This window comes from Bos indicus, chromosome 5 (assembly GCF_029378745.1).
Source record: "Bos indicus isolate NIAB-ARS_2022 breed Sahiwal x Tharparkar chromosome 5, NIAB-ARS_B.indTharparkar_mat_pri_1.0, whole genome shotgun sequence".
NCBI classification, from domain to species: domain Eukaryota; kingdom Metazoa; phylum Chordata; class Mammalia; order Artiodactyla; family Bovidae; genus Bos; species Bos indicus.
This window is the reverse complement of record NC_091764.1, coordinates 4,267,466-4,288,702: the sequence shown is the minus strand read 5'-3', so window position 1 is coordinate 4,288,702 and position 21,237 is coordinate 4,267,466. Positions and strand designations below refer to the sequence as shown.

General features: G+C 34.6%; 1 protein-coding gene across 1 annotated transcript; it reads left to right on the top strand.

Moving 5' to 3' along the window:
* The first annotated feature begins 841 nt into the window (after positions 1-841).
* LOC109558308 (EF-hand domain-containing family member C2) lies at positions 842-3,091 on the top strand. The gene is made up of 2 exons (XM_019959768.2): positions 842-881; positions 1,777-3,091. Exons 1-2 carry the CDS (start codon positions 842-844, stop codon positions 2,967-2,969), a joined length of 1,233 nt encoding a protein of 410 aa, XP_019815327.2. The 3' UTR covers positions 2,970-3,091.
* The last annotated feature ends 18,146 nt before the right edge of the window (positions 3,092-21,237 follow it).

Sequence of the window (21,237 nt, the reverse complement as noted above, 5' to 3'; positions counted from 1 at the left end):
GTCACTTTCATCTGGTATCTGGTCTTTGTGGCTCTGGATCAAATTTTACTCTAGGAAACATGGGTGTTTCATTAGTGCCTATATTATTTATAATTCTGTTCATAATAAACAACTCCACAAAGCTGTGGAGTTGCTTTTTCAGTGGAGGATGCCTAACACAGCACATGTACAGTTTAACGGCTTCAGAAATAAAAAAGCTACATTGATTTAGGTGGGTTTGGCTTTGTTTTTTGTTTACTTATTTTTTTTGATAACAAAGTAAAATGTATACTGGAAAACAATAGAAAAAATTGATCTTTAAGCTATATGTAACTCTTTCTCAGATTTCAGATAGTTCTTCACATTTATAAATATTGAAGCAGTAAAGATACATTGAATATATTCTCCTCTAGAAGAAAATTTTTTTAAAAAGACCTTTAAATATTTGCTTGGTAACAAGGATTTAACTGAGGGAAAAAAAAGGATTATTTGAGAATCAATCATATACTTAATGAGTGTGCAAAATCTGAAAATACTGACTCTAGTTTGAAGTACTGAAATACCATACAATTAGAAATTTTGCCGTCTCCAGAAGACAAGGTAATAGAGTATTTGATGAAGAATTCAATGGGAAGTAATATAAAAATTACAGTTCTGGTTCCTAGACCGGCAAGTAAGGATCTTGGAAACCATCATGCCCATCCTCACAAAAAAAGAAGCCTGATCAAAATGAAAGTCTACAGTTTCTCTTAGATCTAGAGAACTGAAGTCATAGGCACACAGCTGTCTTAAATTATAGTCGAGTGACTACCTAAACAAAAGCCGTGGGGCATAAACCACTTCTAGAGCCAGTACTGGGGTAATGAAACAAGCTATAATTGACAATTTGCTAGAGGCTCAGGGTAGGTAAGTGTGAGACTTAAAAACACGGAGAGGTAATCCAATCTTAAAATGTGCTGCTACAGTCTCATGAATTTTATCTCCAGATATCTTACCGGGTTCTCACGGTGAAAAATTCTCACAGAGAATGTTCTCATTCTTCTGGAACAGGAGGGAAATGTTGCTATTTTGAGATAGATTCATAACATTATATTTTCTTAGCCAAGTCTTAATCAGCACAGGCTCATTAGACGACCTAATGGTAGGAACACTCGCTCTCTCCACACAGCAAACCAGCATATCAACAAGGGTTCGATTACAGGGGAAAGAGCCACCACACACCTCAGGCCTATGTTAGAAGTATCTAAAGAAGTCCAAAAAGGCAAAAATAAGGGCGCCAGAGGAAACTATCCTCTGACACTACAGTCACAGAGGAAATAAAACACAGCCTCTTAGCCAGATAAACATAAAATCTCATATTAAGGGCTTGTTTACTTCAGTTCCTTTTACCCCCGTATATCATAACCAGCTTTCAAAAAATGTTTACAAAGCATGTTAGAAGACAAAAAACAAAGGAGCACTTTCCTTCCCCACACACTGATGGTGGTTCCTATGGATAGGTCAGTATCTTTGTAAAACTCTTGGTCTAATTTTCCTAGCTTATATTTATCCAACAGGAAGCCATACACTCGGGTCTCTGAGTAGCCACCATACACATTGAGAACTGTCCGGTCTGTTAACTGGCCTGGTTGATAGACTCCAGGGGGGCCATACTTAGGTAGCTTTCTCCTCTGGAGAAACAATGACATAGCATCTCTTCCTGAGTTATGTGGCAAGACTTCTTTGATCTCGATGGTATCATCAGACAGAAAGTAATGCAGGATAAGTTCTCTACGATCCCCAAACACTGAGACTGAGTGCTTCTTTGTGACTGTAATGATTTCACGAAAACTTATTATAGGACTAAATATGGAATTGAGAACTTTACCTCGATTCCATGTAAGGCCCCATCTCCTCCAAAAATAGAAAGGAAATTTCCACCTTATACCGGCTTCGGTTCTGAAGAGGATTCTCTTCGCTCCTGCATAGGCCTTATGCCCATACCTCATCAGAGGAACTTCAAGAAGTTCATTGAATTTGACAGCTATGGCAACATAAGCAGTACACTCCGGTTTTTTGCAAAACTAATCACACATAAATGTGCTGATGTGGAAAGGATGTTTGTTATTTCATATTTTCTCAGTGATGACACAATTTCAGTGTTTGAACCCATAGAGAGGAATTCAGGGTATACTGGAGGGATGTTCTTAAAAAGAGTTCGTGTTAAGAAGCCTGGACAAGAAGTCTTTAAAAGTGAATTCGCGGAATATATCAAGGCTGAGGAGCTGTATGTTGGAGCCAAAGTGAACGTGAATGGCTACCTCTTTTTTTTGGTCAATGCTGATGAGTATACCTTGAATTACATGGAGAGGAATTCAGATAAGTTTCCCCTGAGCAACATTCAACTTGTGATACAAAAGTTAAAAGAAGAAGAATGCAAATCCAGAGAGCTCAAGCAGGTGTTTACAGCTGCTGATTGTATGCACACAAAGATGGTGGATTTTAATACATTCAGAGAAATAATGATGAATCTAACTGTCGGGAAACTCACAGACCAAGAAGTTATAACCACTGCACGTCGTTACCGGGTGCCTGAGGACCCCTGTCCACATAGGAATGTCCTAGTTGCACAGGCCCATGAACAACTCAAGAAAAATGCTTTTGAGAATTTTGAAAGACTCATTGCTATGTGTGTATACAAAGATCAGGAAAAGAAAAAAGTGTTACCCAGCAAAGACATCAAAAGGCTGTGCAAGTCCTCCAGATTACCTTTGAATGAAGATCTTCTAGGATCCTTACTGTCCGGGTTTGAAGACAGTGAAAAACAAATAAATTATGAGTCATTTTTCTGTGCCCTGAACTGGAGAGTGAATCCAGTGCCTGAATTGGAAGTGGCATCGTACATTAAAGAGAGATGTGAAGATGAGTGGCTTGGGATGCCATCACCTATTCCTGTGAAATACATTTACTATTCAAACCTTTTAAAGGATGTGTTTGGCGTAGATGAGTAGTAACCATGCAGTTTTGGTTAACTTTCTTTGATTTTCTAATTTCCTGCTTTAATTTTTGCCAAGTTTATTTCAGTAGATATAATTCCATTAAACAAAAGAGACAAGGTTCATATTGAATTAAAATCCATATTAATTAATTATCTCCTTAATTTGTCTCCAAATTAATCTCCTTTTGTCATTTCAGGTTTTCAGAACCCCATATTGCTGATGTACCTGCACTATTAAAAATGCCATTTAAAGAAAAAAAAAAGAAGACAAAAAACACACAATTTGCTAGAGACTCAGGGCAGGTAAGTGTGACATTAAATTAAAAAAGAAGTTTGAAGAGACAGATGAAGCATTAGAACCAGATTTAGATATGGCAGAAGTATCCAGCAGGACCAGACTCATAATTACTAGAAGAGGAATTTCAAACAACTATGAGTAGTCTGCTAATAGTTGTAATGGAAAAGGTGGATGGCATATAAAAATGGATGGGTAATACGAACAGAGAAATGAAAATGCTAAATATGGATCAAAAGTAATGCTAGAAATAAAAAATACTGTGAAAGAAATGAAGAATATCTTTGATGAACTTCCCAAAAGATTGACACAGTTGAGAAAGGAATCAGTGAATGAAGAAATGTCAACAGGACTGTCTAAAATTGAAATGCAAACATTAAAAAAAAGGTGAAAAATATGGAACAGAGTATTGAAGAACTGTGGGACAATTACAAAAGACAGAACATTAAAAAGGAAGAAAGATCTAAAATCATTAATATAAACTTCCATCTATAAAGAAGAGGTCACAAAGGAATCTTTCTCAGCAAAACAAAATGCACTAATAACCCAGAATATACATTTAGAAGTTTTGAATTTTAGTTCTTAGTTAATGCTGCTGCTGTTAAGTCACTTCAGTTGTGTCCAACTCTGTGCGACCCCATAGACGGCAGCCCACCAGGCTCTCCCGTCCCTGGGATTCTCCAGGCAAGAACACTGGAGTGGGTTGCCATTTCCTTCTCCAATGCATGAAAGTGAAAAGTGAAAGGGAAGTTGGTCAGTCGTGTCCGACTCTTAGAGACCCCATGGGCTGTAGCCCACCAGGCCCCTCCATCCATGGGATTTTCCAGGCAAGAGTACTGGAGTGGGGTGCCATTGCCTGCTCCTGTTCTTAGTTAATACCCTGGGCTTAATAATCTTGTGCATATATTATTGAACACTTTTGATTAAAGTATACATTTATATTTAAGGTTTATAATGTATAGTGTAACCAGGGATTCAAGAAGTAACACTGATATTACATAAAGATGCTGATTTCTTTGCACTCATGTTAAAACAAAACACTTATTCTTTTATCGGTTGTCAATAAACACTATTATAAAATTTTATTTTTCTGCAGAATAAGCAATCTAATTATAAACCACATATATATGGACAGTACCAATTTAAGCTTCTAGAATAATATTTAAAATCTAATTCATTGTCACTCAAATGTAGTTCACAGACTAGACCAGCAGCGTTAGTGTCATTTAGGAGCTAGAGAGAATGCAAATGCAGGTACTCCATCCCATATCTGTGCAACCAGAGTCTCTGGAGGAAAAGTCAGAATCTGTATTTTACTTTGTTTTCATGTTCATTCCGGAGAAGGCAATGGCAAGCCACTCCAGTACTCTTGCCTGGAAAATCCCATGGACGGAGGAGCCTGGTGCGCTGCAGTCCATGGGGTTGCGAAGAGTTGGACACAACTGAACGACTTCACTTTCACTTTTCTCTTGCATGCATTGGAGAAGGAAACGGCAACCCACTCCAGTGTTCTTGCCTGGAGAATCCCAGGGACTGGGGAGCCTGGTGGGCTGCTGTCTATGGGGTCACACAGGGTCGGACACAACTGAAGCGACTTAGCAGCAGCAGCAGCATGTTCATTCATTTTGAGAAGCATCCATTTGCACTTTGTACCTCAAGCAGTCTTACACTTAAAAACTTAATATGAAATTTTCAAGCCTTTTCTCTTTTGTCCTAAAGAATCTAGTGTCATACAGTAAATATCTGGTCTGAATGATTTTCATTCCCTTCTCAGTCTTTGTTTTACCCCCATACACTGATACATGTAACTTCACTTCTTTTTGTATATTAAACATTTAGCTTAGGTGTTCAAGTGTATTTTTCACTATATGTCTGGAAATCTGTCAATATTTTCATCTATGTTTTAATTTCTTAGTTTTCTTCAATTGTGCCTTTGCTTATAATCATTTTAAATATTTGGGTTTCTGTGTAAGTGATATCTAATGTGCTTAGATTCTTATGCTTTATTTTACATATGTTCTTTTTTTCCAAATGATGGGTTACATTTGTATTTAGCTCCATCTAATATTTTAATGAATTTTTCTTTATTATATCACATGTAAATTTTACATATGGCTTTCAATTTGGAGTTTTCTGCTTCCTTTGTCATTTCATGTATCCCTATTTGTATCTGTTATATTAAAACTGTTTATAGCAATTAATTCCTTTATGTCAGAATAATTTTATTAAATGAAGTTTTCTGATTCATTATTTTTGTTTTGTATTTCATTATTTTTATTGGTCTTTTCAGTTATTAATAATAAATTTTAAAATAACAAAAGAAGAATCTTTTACAAACATCCAAATAAGGAGTCTGCAATTTCTCATTATTGTATTATTGAAGCTTTCAAAATAGTTTTTACAGATGGCAGTTAAAATTGAGTATTACAAACTCTTAACAGGAGCCTAAAAATATCTCTAGTCACTTCAATGTCAGCTTTCTGAGAGAGAAGTCGGAGTGAAAAGATGTAATGATCTTAACCACTTGCAGTTAAAATAACCACTTTTGAAAGTTTCACAATAATGCTTTGTCTCATGAATACATTGTTAGGGACCTTCCCATTGTCTTCAGTAATAACCATACAAGTGAGGAGCACAGGATTTTAAGCTTCAGTTCAATTTTAAATTTACTTTCAATCAAGATTGTTTAATGTACCTGATTGTGTCATTTAATTGTTTTGCCCATAGATTGTTTGTAGTTTCATAAAGCTTATGTAAGATCTTTCTATGTGCTTAACCTTTTAAGAATGTTACAGGAAAGAACTGCTGGCTCTAGCTCCATTTCTTCCTCTCCCACCCAGCCCCAGGGAGCTTTCCTATACGATCAGAAATTAAAACCTTTCCGTGGCTACAGGCTCTACTTCCATAGTATAGGTGAAAAGTGAAAAATGAAGGACAGAAAATTAGCTCTACTAGCACTTGGCAAACACATAGAAATAAACTTCATCATATGAAAGAATTATATTATTGATGCTATAGCTGTTTCGGAAACAAATGCCTCTCAATAGTCATTTATGATCCATCTGGTACGATTTTTCTCTCACACTCTCACTGTATTTATCTATCTTTTCAACTTCCTTTCTCTCTAATATCTCCTTGAATTATTACTAAAGACTTTTTGAAGATGACAATTATGGGACGACAGCGCTCAGTAAAAATATGCAATTTATTGTAAAAGTCTCTATGTAAGGAACTGTCAAGAATACAATTCTGACGTGATCCTCCAGTACCTAACCAAAGACTTAGTGTCAACTCAGTGCAATCCTAGCACACAATCTGCAGTTGCAATGTTGAAGACAAATAATTTCAACTCAAACCCTCAAGTTGTTTTTGCTGTAACAAGGAATCTGAAACCATTCTCAGCTATCTCCTTATAATGCTTAAGAAAGAGGTGCTAACTTTTCTATTCACATATATATTAAAAACAAAAACAAATCATAGTGAGCTCAGTTTAGGTACATAAACCAAATTAAACTTCTGTGTAGCTCAGCAAAACCAAGACGTATTGAAGTTTGAACATTTTTATATTAGAAAGGTGTCCTCTCTCAGGCCACCATTTCTAATTGTTTACTAACTGTTGTGCTCAGGCACTCAGGCGTGTCAGACTGTTTGTGACCTCACAGAATGTAGCCCGCCAGGCTCCTCCATCCACGGGATTGTCCAGACAAGAATCCTGGAGTGGGGTGCCATTTCCTTCTCCAGGGGATCTTCCCAACGCAGGGATTGAACCTGTGTCTCCTAATTCTCCTGCACTGGCAGGTGGATTCTTTACCACCAGTGCCATCTGGGACCTTCCCTACTCATTGTTAATATATATATTTTTAAATGACACCTCTATTTGCCTAGCCCCAAACATATTTCTCTGAAAGTAATCTGCAACTTCTTTTCCACAAAGATGACTTTTTTCCTATTTCTAATCCCTCTTCCTTTGTATCCATTGTTCAAACTTCTGCCAAATTAATATATCTAGACAATTATTTATAACATTACCTTATAAATAAAAAAATGTTCAGTCATTTTCTGTTTCTACTTTGCAAATGCCAATTTCATGTTGCTAAAAATTTAGGCTTTAACCTGTAATTACCATCGGATATGCGAATCTGTTCTTATATATGAGACAGATAATATATCTGTATATGTCCAACATCGATTCAGTAGATATCTAATTTGGTGTTTCTCCAAAATAATTCACTCACTTCTTGTAGCCAGACCCCAGCTTTTATTTGGAGAGTTGCCACCTCACAGTCTATGTGTTTCTAACATACCTCACCCTAGTCCTGATTTCATTATTGTGATCGCAACTTGACTTTCTGAGCCACAGTCCCTTTCTCCAAAGCAGGGATGAATATGCTAGTTAGAATTCAAGGTGAGTGTCAGGCTTGTGAAAGACCTATCAATTATTTTTGCTTTTTGTTTGTTGGAAAGGGGTTTTCCTATTAAGATAGTCAAGCCAATATAGTCAATAAGCTACCACTAGATAAGAACCAATAGAAAATAAGGCCACAGAAAGGATGGGTAATTGCAGAATCAGTCACTTTGGGGTAGAATTTTGCTCAATCTCATTTGAAATTCAAAGGGCAAGTTACACGGGCTCACACATAAATTATACCTATTGTGTCTCAATGCTTCCATTCATTGATTCTCAGTCGTATCTGACTCTTGCAGCCCCTGTGGCTGTAGTTTGCCATGGTCCTCTGTCTATGGGATTTGCCAGGCAAGACCATTGAAGTGGGTTGCCGATTCCTCCTCAAGAGGATCTTCCTGACCCAAGATTGGAACCTGCGTTTCCTGCATCTCCTGTATTGGCAGGTGGGTTCTTTACCACTGAGTCACCTGCGAAGCTCTCCATCTATCTATATGTTACCTCAAACTTACTTTATCAGATCCTTTCAACCCATTTATATATGTCTATTACTTATCCATATTGGAAGAATTTAACTCAGATTCATCTCTTCTGTAAGTCGTCCACAACTTCTTTAACTTCATTTATGCCCCTCTTCTCTTCCTCCACAGTATTTTACATGTATGCGTCTTGTTTAGCATCCTGCCATGCGTTATGATTATTTTTTCTGCCCTTTATAGCACAGTGAAAATAGCACTTCTTGTGGCATTTTCTGTAAGTTGGAATTTAGGTTATTTTCATTGCTTAATTGTGCAACCCTGGATACAATACCTAATTTCTCTGAACTTCAGTTTTATGGTGATTAAATGAATATAAGAAAATATTTAATTCTAGAACTATAATAGGTACACATAGGTACACATTGGTACACAATTTTTTATTCAATAATTTAATAACTATTTGCTAAATATTTATTGGTGACTCAGTGATAAAGAATCTACCTGCCAATGCAGAAGACATGAGCCCCATGCCTGGGTTGGGAAGATCCCCTAGAGAAGGAAATGGCACCCCATTCCAGTAGTCTAGCCTGGAAAACCCCATGGACAGAGGAGCCTGGTGGGCTACAGTCCATGGGATTGTAGAGTTGGGCATGACTTAGCAACTAAACAACAATTATTTATTATGTACAAAGCACTGAGTTAAGTACATCATTGTGACTAACATATAATATGTTCTATCCAATCAAGGTTTTTAAAAGGGCACTTTTTATGCCCCCAGTTAGAATGAAAGTACTAGAAGTAAGGGTTCATAACTTATTTCCTCCATCAAAATACTTACTACATTGCTCTTATCATATTCAATGATATTTTAATAAAATTTTAGAATATAATTAGAGGTGAAATATTTAGTCAGAAAAATTGCCATCCAGTTAACTGTGCAAAAAGAAAGGCAAATAAGTACCAGATTTCTTTCTATACTGCTTGATGTAAAGAATTGTTTTAATGTACATATCACTAATAAGGTCTTCCCGGGTGGCTCAGTGGTTAAAGAATTTGCCTGCCAATGCAGGAGACTTGGGTTCGATCCCTGGGTTGAGAAGATCCCCTGGTATAGGAAATGGCAACCCACTCCAATATTCTTGCCTGGGAAATCCCATGGACAGAGGAGCCTGGCAGGCTACAGTTTATGGGGTGGCAAACAGTCGGACATGACTGAGCAACTGGGCTAGAGCTAGATGACTAATAAAGAAAGTGAATCTTTAGGGAATGGCTACACAATGCCAAAATATCTATGAGAAATTGCCATTTACCTTCTGTTTAGAGGAATTGGGTTTAAAAAAGTATATTGTTTCAACAAATTTCATCAGAAATATTTCTTTCTATATAATGTTCCTATATGGCAGTTTTAAATTTTATATCAATAGAACATCTCTTGAACCACTAGAGTTTTAGAAAAACATCTTCATTAGACTTCTCATTTCTCTACCATTAAGAATGCTCATGGCAACAATTGTCAACAGCTTTGACTTTGTTAAAAAAAAAAATAAGTGGTCCAAAGGGTGACTTTCATTTCCTGGAAACATTGCAAATAAATGGAAGGAGAGGGGAGGGGAGCAGGTTGTTGTAAATACAGAATGCTGCATATTCACAGGGCATTTTTGTAATGACCACGGTCATTTCTGAAGATATTTTCAGGATAATAGATTATTTTCTCCCAAAGTTATGCCTTTTATTTTTTAGGTATCTGGTATTCTAAGGTATAAACATCTCTAGCATCACTTACATTATTGAATTATTTTAAAACATACTTCAAAGTGTATTTTAATTATTAATATTTTTACTTCTCATATTATTGAAAACAGATATGTATTATCTCTATGAAAACATTATTTCATAAAAGTACCACCATAAATTCAATGTCATTACTTAAACAAACAGACTTATATCTATATAAATTTTGATATATAAACAATAGGAAGTCTAAAGCAATATGTCCATGTACATATACATATATTGTGATATAAACAAAATATACATATTATAGTATTTATAATATTTATTATTTATATCATATAGTATATGTATAGTGCACACTACATATATGAACTAATTATTTATTTTACAATATATATGTGTATATATAAATATATATGTACATATGACACACATATACCTGCACACACAAAGTTTAGGTTTCTGGCATACTCTTCCCTGAGAAACACAATTCTGATCCTATAAGTTAAAATTAATGAAAAAAAGTTTCTCAAGTACTTTTCGTATATTCTGTGGTCAAGCATATCAGTATGATTGAGAGTTAGAGTCACCTGAAGGTTTAAACTGCATAACATTTGTAGGACAGTTTCAGAAGTACTCTAGATAGAGCCATTTGAAAAGGTCATGGTGTTTTTAATGTACTCCACTGCAGAAGTCAAGACCACATTATTGATTTAAAATGAAATTTGGCTAATAGCTCCTTATATAGCTCTGCTCAACATTCCAAATTCATTAAAATTTAGGCAGACTTCAAATATCTAGGTAGATTTAAAGCAATAGAACTCATGATACCAAATGCTATTAGCCAATTGAAAGCAGCTATCTGGAAGAACTTTCATTCATTACTGCACAGAAAGTCTTGACCATGATACATACTTGGCTAAGCATTTCACCATAGAATATTCAGACTATTTATTATAAAATCAATACCACCTAACTACACATAGGCAATTATTTCACTAATAGTCTATCATCAGTTATTTGACTTATAGAATCAGCATTTGTAATAAATATAATTTGTGCAATCATCTTTCTATTCTAAGTAAAAAAACACAGAGTATCAGTTTCCTTTAGTCCAAAGCTCTATTTTGTACATGGGAAGGGACAATTCTCAGAGAATAAATACGCATAACCTAGTTGATAGGTAGTCAAGAATATTCTTGAAAGTGAACAGTAAAAAAGTAAAGTACTAGAGACAGGAAGATGAAAAATCTGCAGTTGCAACATTTCTATGACATATAAATTTTATATACTAGCTTGGGTCAGAGTTCCCAATTAACAGAAAATTGTAATTGAACAAACCCCAAACAAAGGTAAATGCTTTTTATTGGCAACACTGAAATGGACAAATTTAAAAAAAATCAAAGAATTAAAGAAAAAAGAAAGAAGTGCTTTTGAGAAAATACTGTGGAGTGAGGGAATGAGGGGGAAAAAAACAAACAACCAAGAAAAGAAAAGGAGGCGCATAGCTATGAAAATAATCTACTGCAAAATCTAGAAGGAAATGTCAGAGACATTTTTATTTGTATCCTGAAAAGAATTTAGAATGGCTTGACCTCTCTATAACAAGGACAAGCAGCATTAGGACAGAAAACATTAAGAGATTCTTTAAGATGAGTTGAAAAGTCAACAGGATGCTTTACAATGAGTCAGAAAAGGAATTTGATCTGGTTAAGAAAGGTTGCAAGAATATCACCAAACATAGTGGCAAAATTAAATCCTCCCCAAATCAATACATTACCATGTGTAAAATAGACAGCTAGTGGGAAGTTGCTATATGACACAGGGAGCTCAGCCCGATGTTCTGTAACTGCCTGGAGGGATGAGGTGGAAGGAAGGGCGGCCCAAAACAGAGGGGATGTAAGTATAGTTATAGCTGATTCACGTTGTTGTATGGAAGAAACCAACACAACATTGTAAATCAGTTATCCTCCAATTAAAAATAAAAATTAAAAACATTTAAATAGCATTTACAGTAAACATTTAAAGTAACATTTACATTGAGAAAAATCAAATCACCTATAGGTCAAACTTCAAAAGTCCTTCAAGATTGCAAAGGAAGAGGACAAAGAGACAAAGTGAGAGAGGGCATTAAACACAGGAAAAAAGAGACAGAAAAGAAAAAAAATTCTTAGAAGAAATAAAATGAATAAACAATAAAATCTAGGTTACATGAACTCAACAGTTTTGAAATTAAATAGGATCTGTGTATTCAGACTGATGTTTAACCTTATTTAGAACGAAGTCAAAGAAAAATATTATGGAATGTTTTTGAATGATAAACATAATAAACAAAACTTTAAAAGGAAACTCTCATTTACTTTTTTTAAGTTTTCCTATGTAGCAATAAATTTCAGATTGGTTTAGGGTACTTACTTGAAGAAGACAAAAGGGAAACAACTGAGGAAGAAAGATTCTCAGATAAAATTTTTATTCAGGGCAGAAATATACCCTCAGAATTGGAGGAAAAAAAAAAACAAAACAAAACCTGTACATCCTTCAATTCATCCAACAGCTAAATTGAGACCAAATTAACAATATAGACATTTTCAGAAGAACTTCTCTTTGACTTCTTTCACCAGAGTTCTATATTTCTTCTCATGTAGATCTTGTTCATATTTTGTTAGATTTATACCTAAGTATTTCAATTGAGAGTAAGTTATAACAGCTCTTTTAAAAGTATATGAACAAGATGGGAATTTGTCCATCTTCCTGACAGGAAGCATGCCAGGCTCCCCTGTCCTTCACTATATCCCTGAGTTTGCTCAAATTCACGTCCATTGAGTCAGTGATGCTATCTAACCATCTGATCCTCTGCGCCCTCTTCTCTGCATAGAGAAAACTAAAGAAGGGAGGGAGGGATGGAAGGAAGAGGGATAGAATTGTGGTGAATAGGAGGCAAAAATGAGTTCACCATGGACATGTTAAAGGGAAAAGTAATAACCAAGTTCTCATAGCTGCCCACTCCTTTACATTCCCTTTTTAACAGAACGCATAAGCTTACACTTGGAATAATAGCTTACTATATTACCGTTAAAATTTTCTTAATTTCTTTTCCCTTCTTCCTCAAGTAGTCTCGCTTGATACCTTCAAATTCAGCATAAAATTTCTTAAGTTATTCCCTTATACAAGCATACACATCATCTGCACTGATTTTGAAAAGTAAATTTCTTCAAAAGTAAATATCCTTAGCATCGTATTCATCCTGCACCACTATAGAATTAAAACGGGGGATTGATATAATTGATTAGGAGGATTTATCCCCAGAATATCTTTGAGATCTTTATACTGATTTTAAAATATAATTGAAAAATATTAGAGAGCAACATCAACAAACTGACCAATTCTAAGAACGTTTCAAGTTTTGGGGAAAACTTGAAAGAGTAAGAGAGTCAGAAATGAGAGCTGTAGGAATGAAAAATGGGAGAAAGCACACGAAAAACTAAGCTTCTAAACATTTTTCATGTTTTTAGATATGAGAATTTTAAAAATCTTAAATGACACTGATTCTTGTGTATATTCAACATATATCAATTTGCATCAGTGTAGAAACTAGATTTATTTTCCTATAAATTTAACTGTGGCTCAGAACTGAACATATATTAGTGCACCATGAGAATAACTTACTTAATGTAAGTGCTCATTTCTTTTAAATGCATTCACTGAAGTAAACTTACATGAGTTTATGAAATATTAAATTATATGCTTTTGTTTTAGCTATATATATATTTTAAAAGGGTAGAAAACTCTTAGGAAATGTGTCTTAATTGGACATTTTTCTTTATAATAGTTCATGAATGAAAGGAGCACAGCTCTTAGCAGTGAAGAATACTGATGTATTAGCCCCTGATAGTTTGTGAAAACTATTTCAAACAAAGTGTATTGATAAATATGTAAACTTTTTCTTTTCATTGAGATAATTTCTCATGAGTTACACTTGTAAGTGAAAAAGAATAAGACACAATGATCTTTTTGGCTGTTTTGGAGGGGAAAATTTTTTCTCTCTCCACCAACTGCACCTCCACCTGCAGCCCTCACTCAATTGCTTAACTGAATGGTCATCATTCTGAACTCTTAAGGTGTTGTCATTCAGTCGTGTCCAACTCTTTGTGAACCCATGGACTGCAGCACTCCAGGCTCTTCCCTCCTCCACTCTCTCTCAGGGGTTCCTCAAATTCATGTCCTTTGAATTGATGACCATCTCAACTATTGCTCCTTCTGCTGCCCCCTTCTCCTTTTGCCTTCAATCTAAGTTACACAACTAGTTAATTACATCACAACTGACCTACTGGTCAGTTCTCCATTTGCACTTACCAACCTGCAGCAGTAATTTTCTACTAGCAGACAATTTGCATTTTGTGCTTCTTCACTGTGATGCAGGAAAAAAAAAAAGAAAAAGCTAGAGACCCAAATGTTACAGATGATTCTAGTAAACACACATTTTATGAGAAATCTTGACAAACTCCAAGTGTGAGAAACCAAAGGAGGGCTCATGCAGAGAACTTAGAAATAGGATTCTAAGGGGGGTCTGATAAATGACATTCTACTCATGAGACAAGACACAAATGAAGTGAGAGGGCACTGCTTACAATACCCTCTAAAGAAGTCAGTGCATTCAGGCTGGATAATGCTTTGATAAGTAACTAAATCCATAGCAAGAAGCAGAGTTCTACTTCAGAGTTTCACTAAGTGGATACTCTTGAATATTAAGTTTCATATTTTTAAGTAATACTCTTCTATGATTGTAAGGAAATGTCTGGTGGCTCAGCAGTGAAGAATCTGCTGGCAGTGCAGGAGGCTTGCAGGAGATGCAGGTTTGACCCTTGGATTGGGAAAATCCCCTGCAGTAGGAAATGACATGGAGAAGGCAATGGCACCCCACTCCAGTACTCTTGCCTTGAAAATCCCATGGATGGAGGAGACTGGAAGGCTGCAGTCCATGGGGTCACTAACATTCGGACATGAATGAGCGACTTCACTTTTGCTTTTCACTTTCATGCATTGGAAAAGGAAATGGCAACCCACTCCAGTGTTCTTGCCTGGAGAATCCCAGGAACGGGGGAGCCTGGTGGGCTGCCGTATATGGGGTCGTACAGAATTGGACACGACTGAAGCAACTTAACAGCAGCAGCAGCAGCAGCAGCAGCAGCAGCAGCAGCATGAAATGGCAACCCACTCCAGTATTCTTGCTTGGCTTGGAAGATTCCATGGACAGAGGAGCTTGACTGACTACAGTCCACGCAATCTTAAAAAAATCAGACATGACTGAGCAACTAAACAACAAGAAAATACATACACATATTTAAAATTTGGACACTATTATGAAAGGCAAAGGAAGAAGAACAGTGCAAATTAATTATGCCAGTATAAACACAATTATTTATTTTTGGTTTTATCAAGATCATAGTCACTTTATATAAATTTTTGTATTTGTTTTTAAATTTATGTGGACCTTTATCCATTTTTTTTCTTTTGAACACATGCTTTTTATATCCCTGCTCATAGCAATGAGCGTAATATCTGAATTATAGTAAGCTCTCAAGAATTATCAACTATGGGTTCCATGAGCATTTTGATTGTTCAAAATTGTCCATTATAAATAAAACTTTGATCAAAATTACAAATATAAGTATCTGAATCTCTAATTTTTGAGATCAATTATCAAAAAGAATTTATTGGACATGATATATTTAAAGCTCTCAATATTGAAAGTTTATGATTGTGTGTCCCACCACACTCTACTGATATTACTTGTCTGTGTCTAAATTAATATATAAAAGTAAAGGAAAAATATAACATTGTCTAACATGAATTTTTATCTTATTAATAAGAATTATAGAAAATTCATTACTTTACATTTCAGTTTCTCTATGCATTTTTCACATTTGGAGTTAATGTCTCTTTTAGAGCAAAGGTTTCAAAACTGTGCCTCACAGAGACCTATGGACCAACCCAAAAGGGGCTCTGGGAAGTCAAGCAAACGGGCAAAAGAAGATCATAGTGGGTGTTCAGTCTCTGGACTTTGACCTGAGCAAGTCTGCCTCATCTATTTTACAATCTGGGCTTAATCTAAAGCTAAACATGTAGAAGATGCTCGGTAATCACTATATTTTAGTGTTAGAAATTGATTACTAATTTGTAATCATTCTACACATTTTTAACAAATTAACACTGTATCCTTTTTTTAATGTTATTTATTTATTTGGCCATGCCAGGTCTTAATTGTGGCCTGTGAACTCTTAGTTGTGGCATGTAGGATCTAGTTCTCTGATCAAGGGAACCTGGATTGAACCCAGGTCTCCCGCGTTGTAGGCAGACGCTTTACCGTCTGAGCCACCAGGGAAGTCCTCCTGTTATTTACCTGAGGCCAAACTACGGTGGAGGTAATGAAGATGATGGTGACCTCCTTCAAAAGGTTCCAGGCATGCACTGCTACACTCAGTGCCCCCAGCCCTGCAGCAGGCCACCGCTGACCCACGCTGCCTTTGCCGGGGTTTCCTGGACAATCACAGGCAAGTCTGTGTCGGTCACCACTCCTTTCTCCTGGGTCCTGCTGTGCACGAGGTTCTGTGTGTGCCTGCCAAGAGTTTGTTGCCCAATCTTGTGTAAGTTCTGGCGGCTCTATGGTGGGGTTAATGGTGACCTCCTCCAAGAGGGTTTAAGCCATACCCAGGTCTGCTGCACCCAGAGCCCTTTCCCCTGCAGCAATCCCCTGCTTCCCGTACCTCCACAGGAGACACTCAAACACAGTTCTGCCTCAGTCTCTGTGGGGTCTCTGGGTCCTGGTGTGCACAAGGTTTGTTTGAGCCCTCTGAGTATTTCTGGTGGGTATGGGATTTCATTCTAAATGTGATTTCACCTCTCCTATGATCTTACTGGGGCTTCTCTGACCTTGGACATGGGGTATCTCCTCAGAGCCACTCCAGCAGTGGAGAGTTCTGACAAAACTTGGTCCACTGGAGAAGGGGATGGCAAATCACTTCAGTATTTTTGCTTGAGAACCCCATGAACAGTGTGAAAAGGCAAAACAATAGGACACTGAAAGATGAGCTCCCCAGGTTGGTAGATGCCCAATATGCTACTGGAGATCAGTGGAGAAATAACTCCAGAAAGAATGAAGAGACAGAGCCAAAGCAAAAACAACACACAATTGTGGATGTGACTGGTGATGAAAGTAAAGCCTGATGCTATAAGAACAATATTGCATAGGAACCTGGAATGTTAAGTTCATGAATCAAGGCAAGTTGGAAGTGGTCAGACAGGAGATGGCAAGAGTGAACATTGACATTTTAGGAACCAGTGAACTAAAATGGACTGGAATGGGTGAATTTAACTCAGATGACCATTATATACTCTACTGTGGGCAAGATCCCTTAGAAGAAATGCAGTAGCCATCATAGTCAACAAAAGAGTTCAAAATACAGTACTTGGGTGCAATCTCAAAAACGACAGAATGATCTCTGTTTCCAAGGCGAACCATTCAATATCACAGTAATCCAAGTCTATGCCCTGACCAGTAATGCTGAAGAAGCTGAAGTTGAATGGTACTATGAAGACCTACAAGACCTTCAAGAACTAACTCCCCAAAACAATGTCATTTTCATAATAGGGGACTGGCATGCAAAAGTAGGGAATCAATAAATACCTGGAGTAACACGCAAATTTGGCCTTGGAGTACAGAATGAAGTAAGGCAAAGGCTAATAAAGTTTTGACAAGAGAACACACTGGTCATAGCAAACATGTTTTTCCAACAACACAAGAGAAGACTCTACACATGGACAGCACCAGATGGTCAATACCAAAATCAGACTGATTATATTCTTTACAGCCAAAGATGGACAAGTTCTACACAGTCAGCAAAAACAAGACCAGGAGTTGACTCTGGCAAAGACCATGATTGCTTATTGCCAAATTGAGACTTAACATGAAGAAAGTAGGGGAAAACTCCAGACAATTCAGGTATGACCTAAATCAAATTCCTTACGAGTATACAGTGGAAGTGACAAAGAAATTCAAGGGGTTAGATCTGATAGACAGAGTGCCTAAAGAAATATGGACACAGGTTCCTGATGATCCCCAAGAAAAAGAAATGCAAAAATGCAAAATGGGTGTCTGAGGAGGCCTTACAAATAGCTGTGAAAAGAAGAGAAGCAAAAGGCAAAGGAGGAAAGGAAAGATATACCCACTTGAATGCAGAGTTACAAAGAATAACAAGGAGAGATAAGAAGGCCTTCCTTACCAATCAATGCAAAGAAATAGAGGAAAGCAATAGAATGGAAAAGACTAGAGATCTCGTCAAGAAAATGAAGATACCAAGGGAATATTTCATGCAAAGATGGGCTCAATAAAGGACAGAAATGGCATGGACCTAACAGAAGCAGAATATATTAAGAAGAGGTGGCAAGAATACACAGAGGAACTGTACAAAAAAGATCTTCACAACCCAGATAATCATGATGGTGTGATCACTCACCTAGAGCCAGACATCCTGGAATGAGATGTCAAGTGGGCCTTAAGAAGCATCACTACGAACAAAGCTAGTGGAGGTGATGAAATTCCAGTTGAGCTATTTCAAATCCTGAAAGATGATGCTGTGAAAGTGCTGCACTCAATACGCCAGCACATTTGGAAAACTCAGCAGTGGCCACAGGACTGGAAAAGGTCAGTTTTCATTCCAATCCCAAAGAAAGGCAATGCCAAAGAATGCTCAAACTACCACACAATTGTACTCATCTCACACACTAGTAAAAAAATGCTAAAAATTCTCCAAGCCTGGCTTCAACAATACGTGAACCATGAACTTCCAGATGTTCAAGCTGGATTTAGAAAAGGTAGAGGAACCAGAGATCAAACTGCCAACATCCGCTGGATCATCGAAAAAGCAAGAGGGTTCCAGAAAAATATCTACTTCTGCTTTATTAACTATGCCAAAGCCTTGACTGTGTATACCACAACAAACTCTAGAAAATTCTGAAATAGATGGGAATACCAGACCACATGACCTGCCTCTTGAGAAATCTGTGCAGCTCAGGAAGCAACAGCTAGAACTGGACATGAAACAGCAGACTGGGAGTACATCATGAGAATTGCTAAGCTGGTTGAACCACAAGCTGGAATCAAGATTTCCAGGAGAAATATGAGTAACCTCAGATATGCAGATAACACCACCTTTACGGCAGAAAGCAAAGCTGAACATTCAGAAAACTAAGATCATGGCATCTGGTCCCATCACTTCATGGCTAGATGGGGAAACAGTGGTAACAGTGGCAGAATTTATTTTTGGGAGCTCCAAGTAACTGCAGATGGTGACTGCAGCCATGAAATTAAAACACGCTTCCTCCTTGAAAGAAAAGTTATGACCAACCTAGGCAGCATATTAAAAAGCAGAAATATTACTTTGCAAACAAAGATCATCTAGTCAAATCTAGGGTTTTTCCAGTAGTCATGTATGGATGAGAGTTGGACTATAAAGAAAGCTGAGTGCCGAAGACTGATGTTTTTGAAGTGTGGTGTTGGAGAAGACTCTTGAGAGTCCTTTGGACTGCAAGGATATCCTAGCAGTCCATCCTAAAGGAGATAAGTGCAGGGTGTTCATTGGAAGCACTGATACGGAATATAATATACATATTTATGTATTATAAATATATCTTATGAACATATAATATTGGTAATAAAATATATATTAATAATTAATATATTGATAATATTAATAATGATAAATAATTATTATATTACAAATATATATTAAATGAATATATACGAATTATATTACAAATATATATGATATATATTAATAATTAATATATAATATAAAAAAATATTAACACTTATAATATAGATATATTATCTATATATCTATGTTTATAATATATTATAAAATTCTTATATGAATATATATAGAAATATATATACTATTATATATATTATAAATATATATATTATAATTATATATATTAAAACCAAAATTAAAATTATAATATATAATTATATATACTATATAATATATAAATAATCTAATATTTATATAACATAAATATATGATAATATATAAATTATATTATATTATATAACTATATTATATTATAAAATTACATTATATTATACAAATTATAATATACAATTTATATATTATATATAACTGAATATATATACTATATTTAATTATATATATAATTAAATACAATATAAAAATTATATTATATATAAAATAATATAATTTATATATTATATATAATTAAATGATGTATATGAATATATTATTTTATATATAATATATTTTATTTATAATCTATATATTATATGTAATATATGATAAATTATACATAATTATATACAACATATGTTAATATATTACATATAATATAAATATATATTACAAATATATTATAAATATATATTATATAATATATGATATATATTGTATATTATAAAATGTATATAAAATAAATAATATAATATATTATGATATGATATATATAATGTACTAATATATTTAAAATATTGATAATGTATATTAATTAATATAATAATATAATATTCTATTAAATATTATATATATGATATATATTATATAATTATATATTATATAACATAAGACTATATAATATATAGTATATATATAATATGTATAATATAATGTTATAGTATTATATAGTATTATATATATTAATATATGAATTAATATAATTAATATCTTAGTATACTAATATCTTATATATTAATTCATATAGTAATATATGTTATATATAGAATATTTATATATATTACACAATAATATTGATAATATATAATACATATTGTATGCAATATATGTATATATATATAATATATACATATATATAGGTATATTATATTACACATGTATATATGATATACATATACATAATTAACATATACATATGATATATATATACATAAACATAATATACATATAAATATAATATGCATATACATCTACATAATATATATGTGTATGTATACATATATACAAATATATGTATATATACATAATATATGTATATTACGTAGATATTATGTATACATAATATATGTATTATGTATGTATATTATGTATACATAATATACACAATATGTATATAATATGTATGTATACATATAGTATATATATAATACATAATATATGTATTATATATATTGATAATATACATACATAATACATTTGTATGTATATGTATATTATATTTATATTTATATGTATATATGTATAATATGTATATACATAATACACATAATATACATACATAATACATAATATATAATAATATAATAATATATTATGTATGTATATTATGTGTACATAATATGCATAAC

Coding starts and splice junctions, on each gene's coding strand:
- LOC109558308 (XM_019959768.2), top strand. CDS start 842: ATGAAACAAGCTATAATTGACAATTTGCTAGAGGCTCAGG. Junction 882..1,776: donor CAATTTGCTAGAGGCTCAGG/GTAGGTAAGTGT, acceptor ACTGAGACTGAG/TGCTTCTTTGTGACTGTAAT.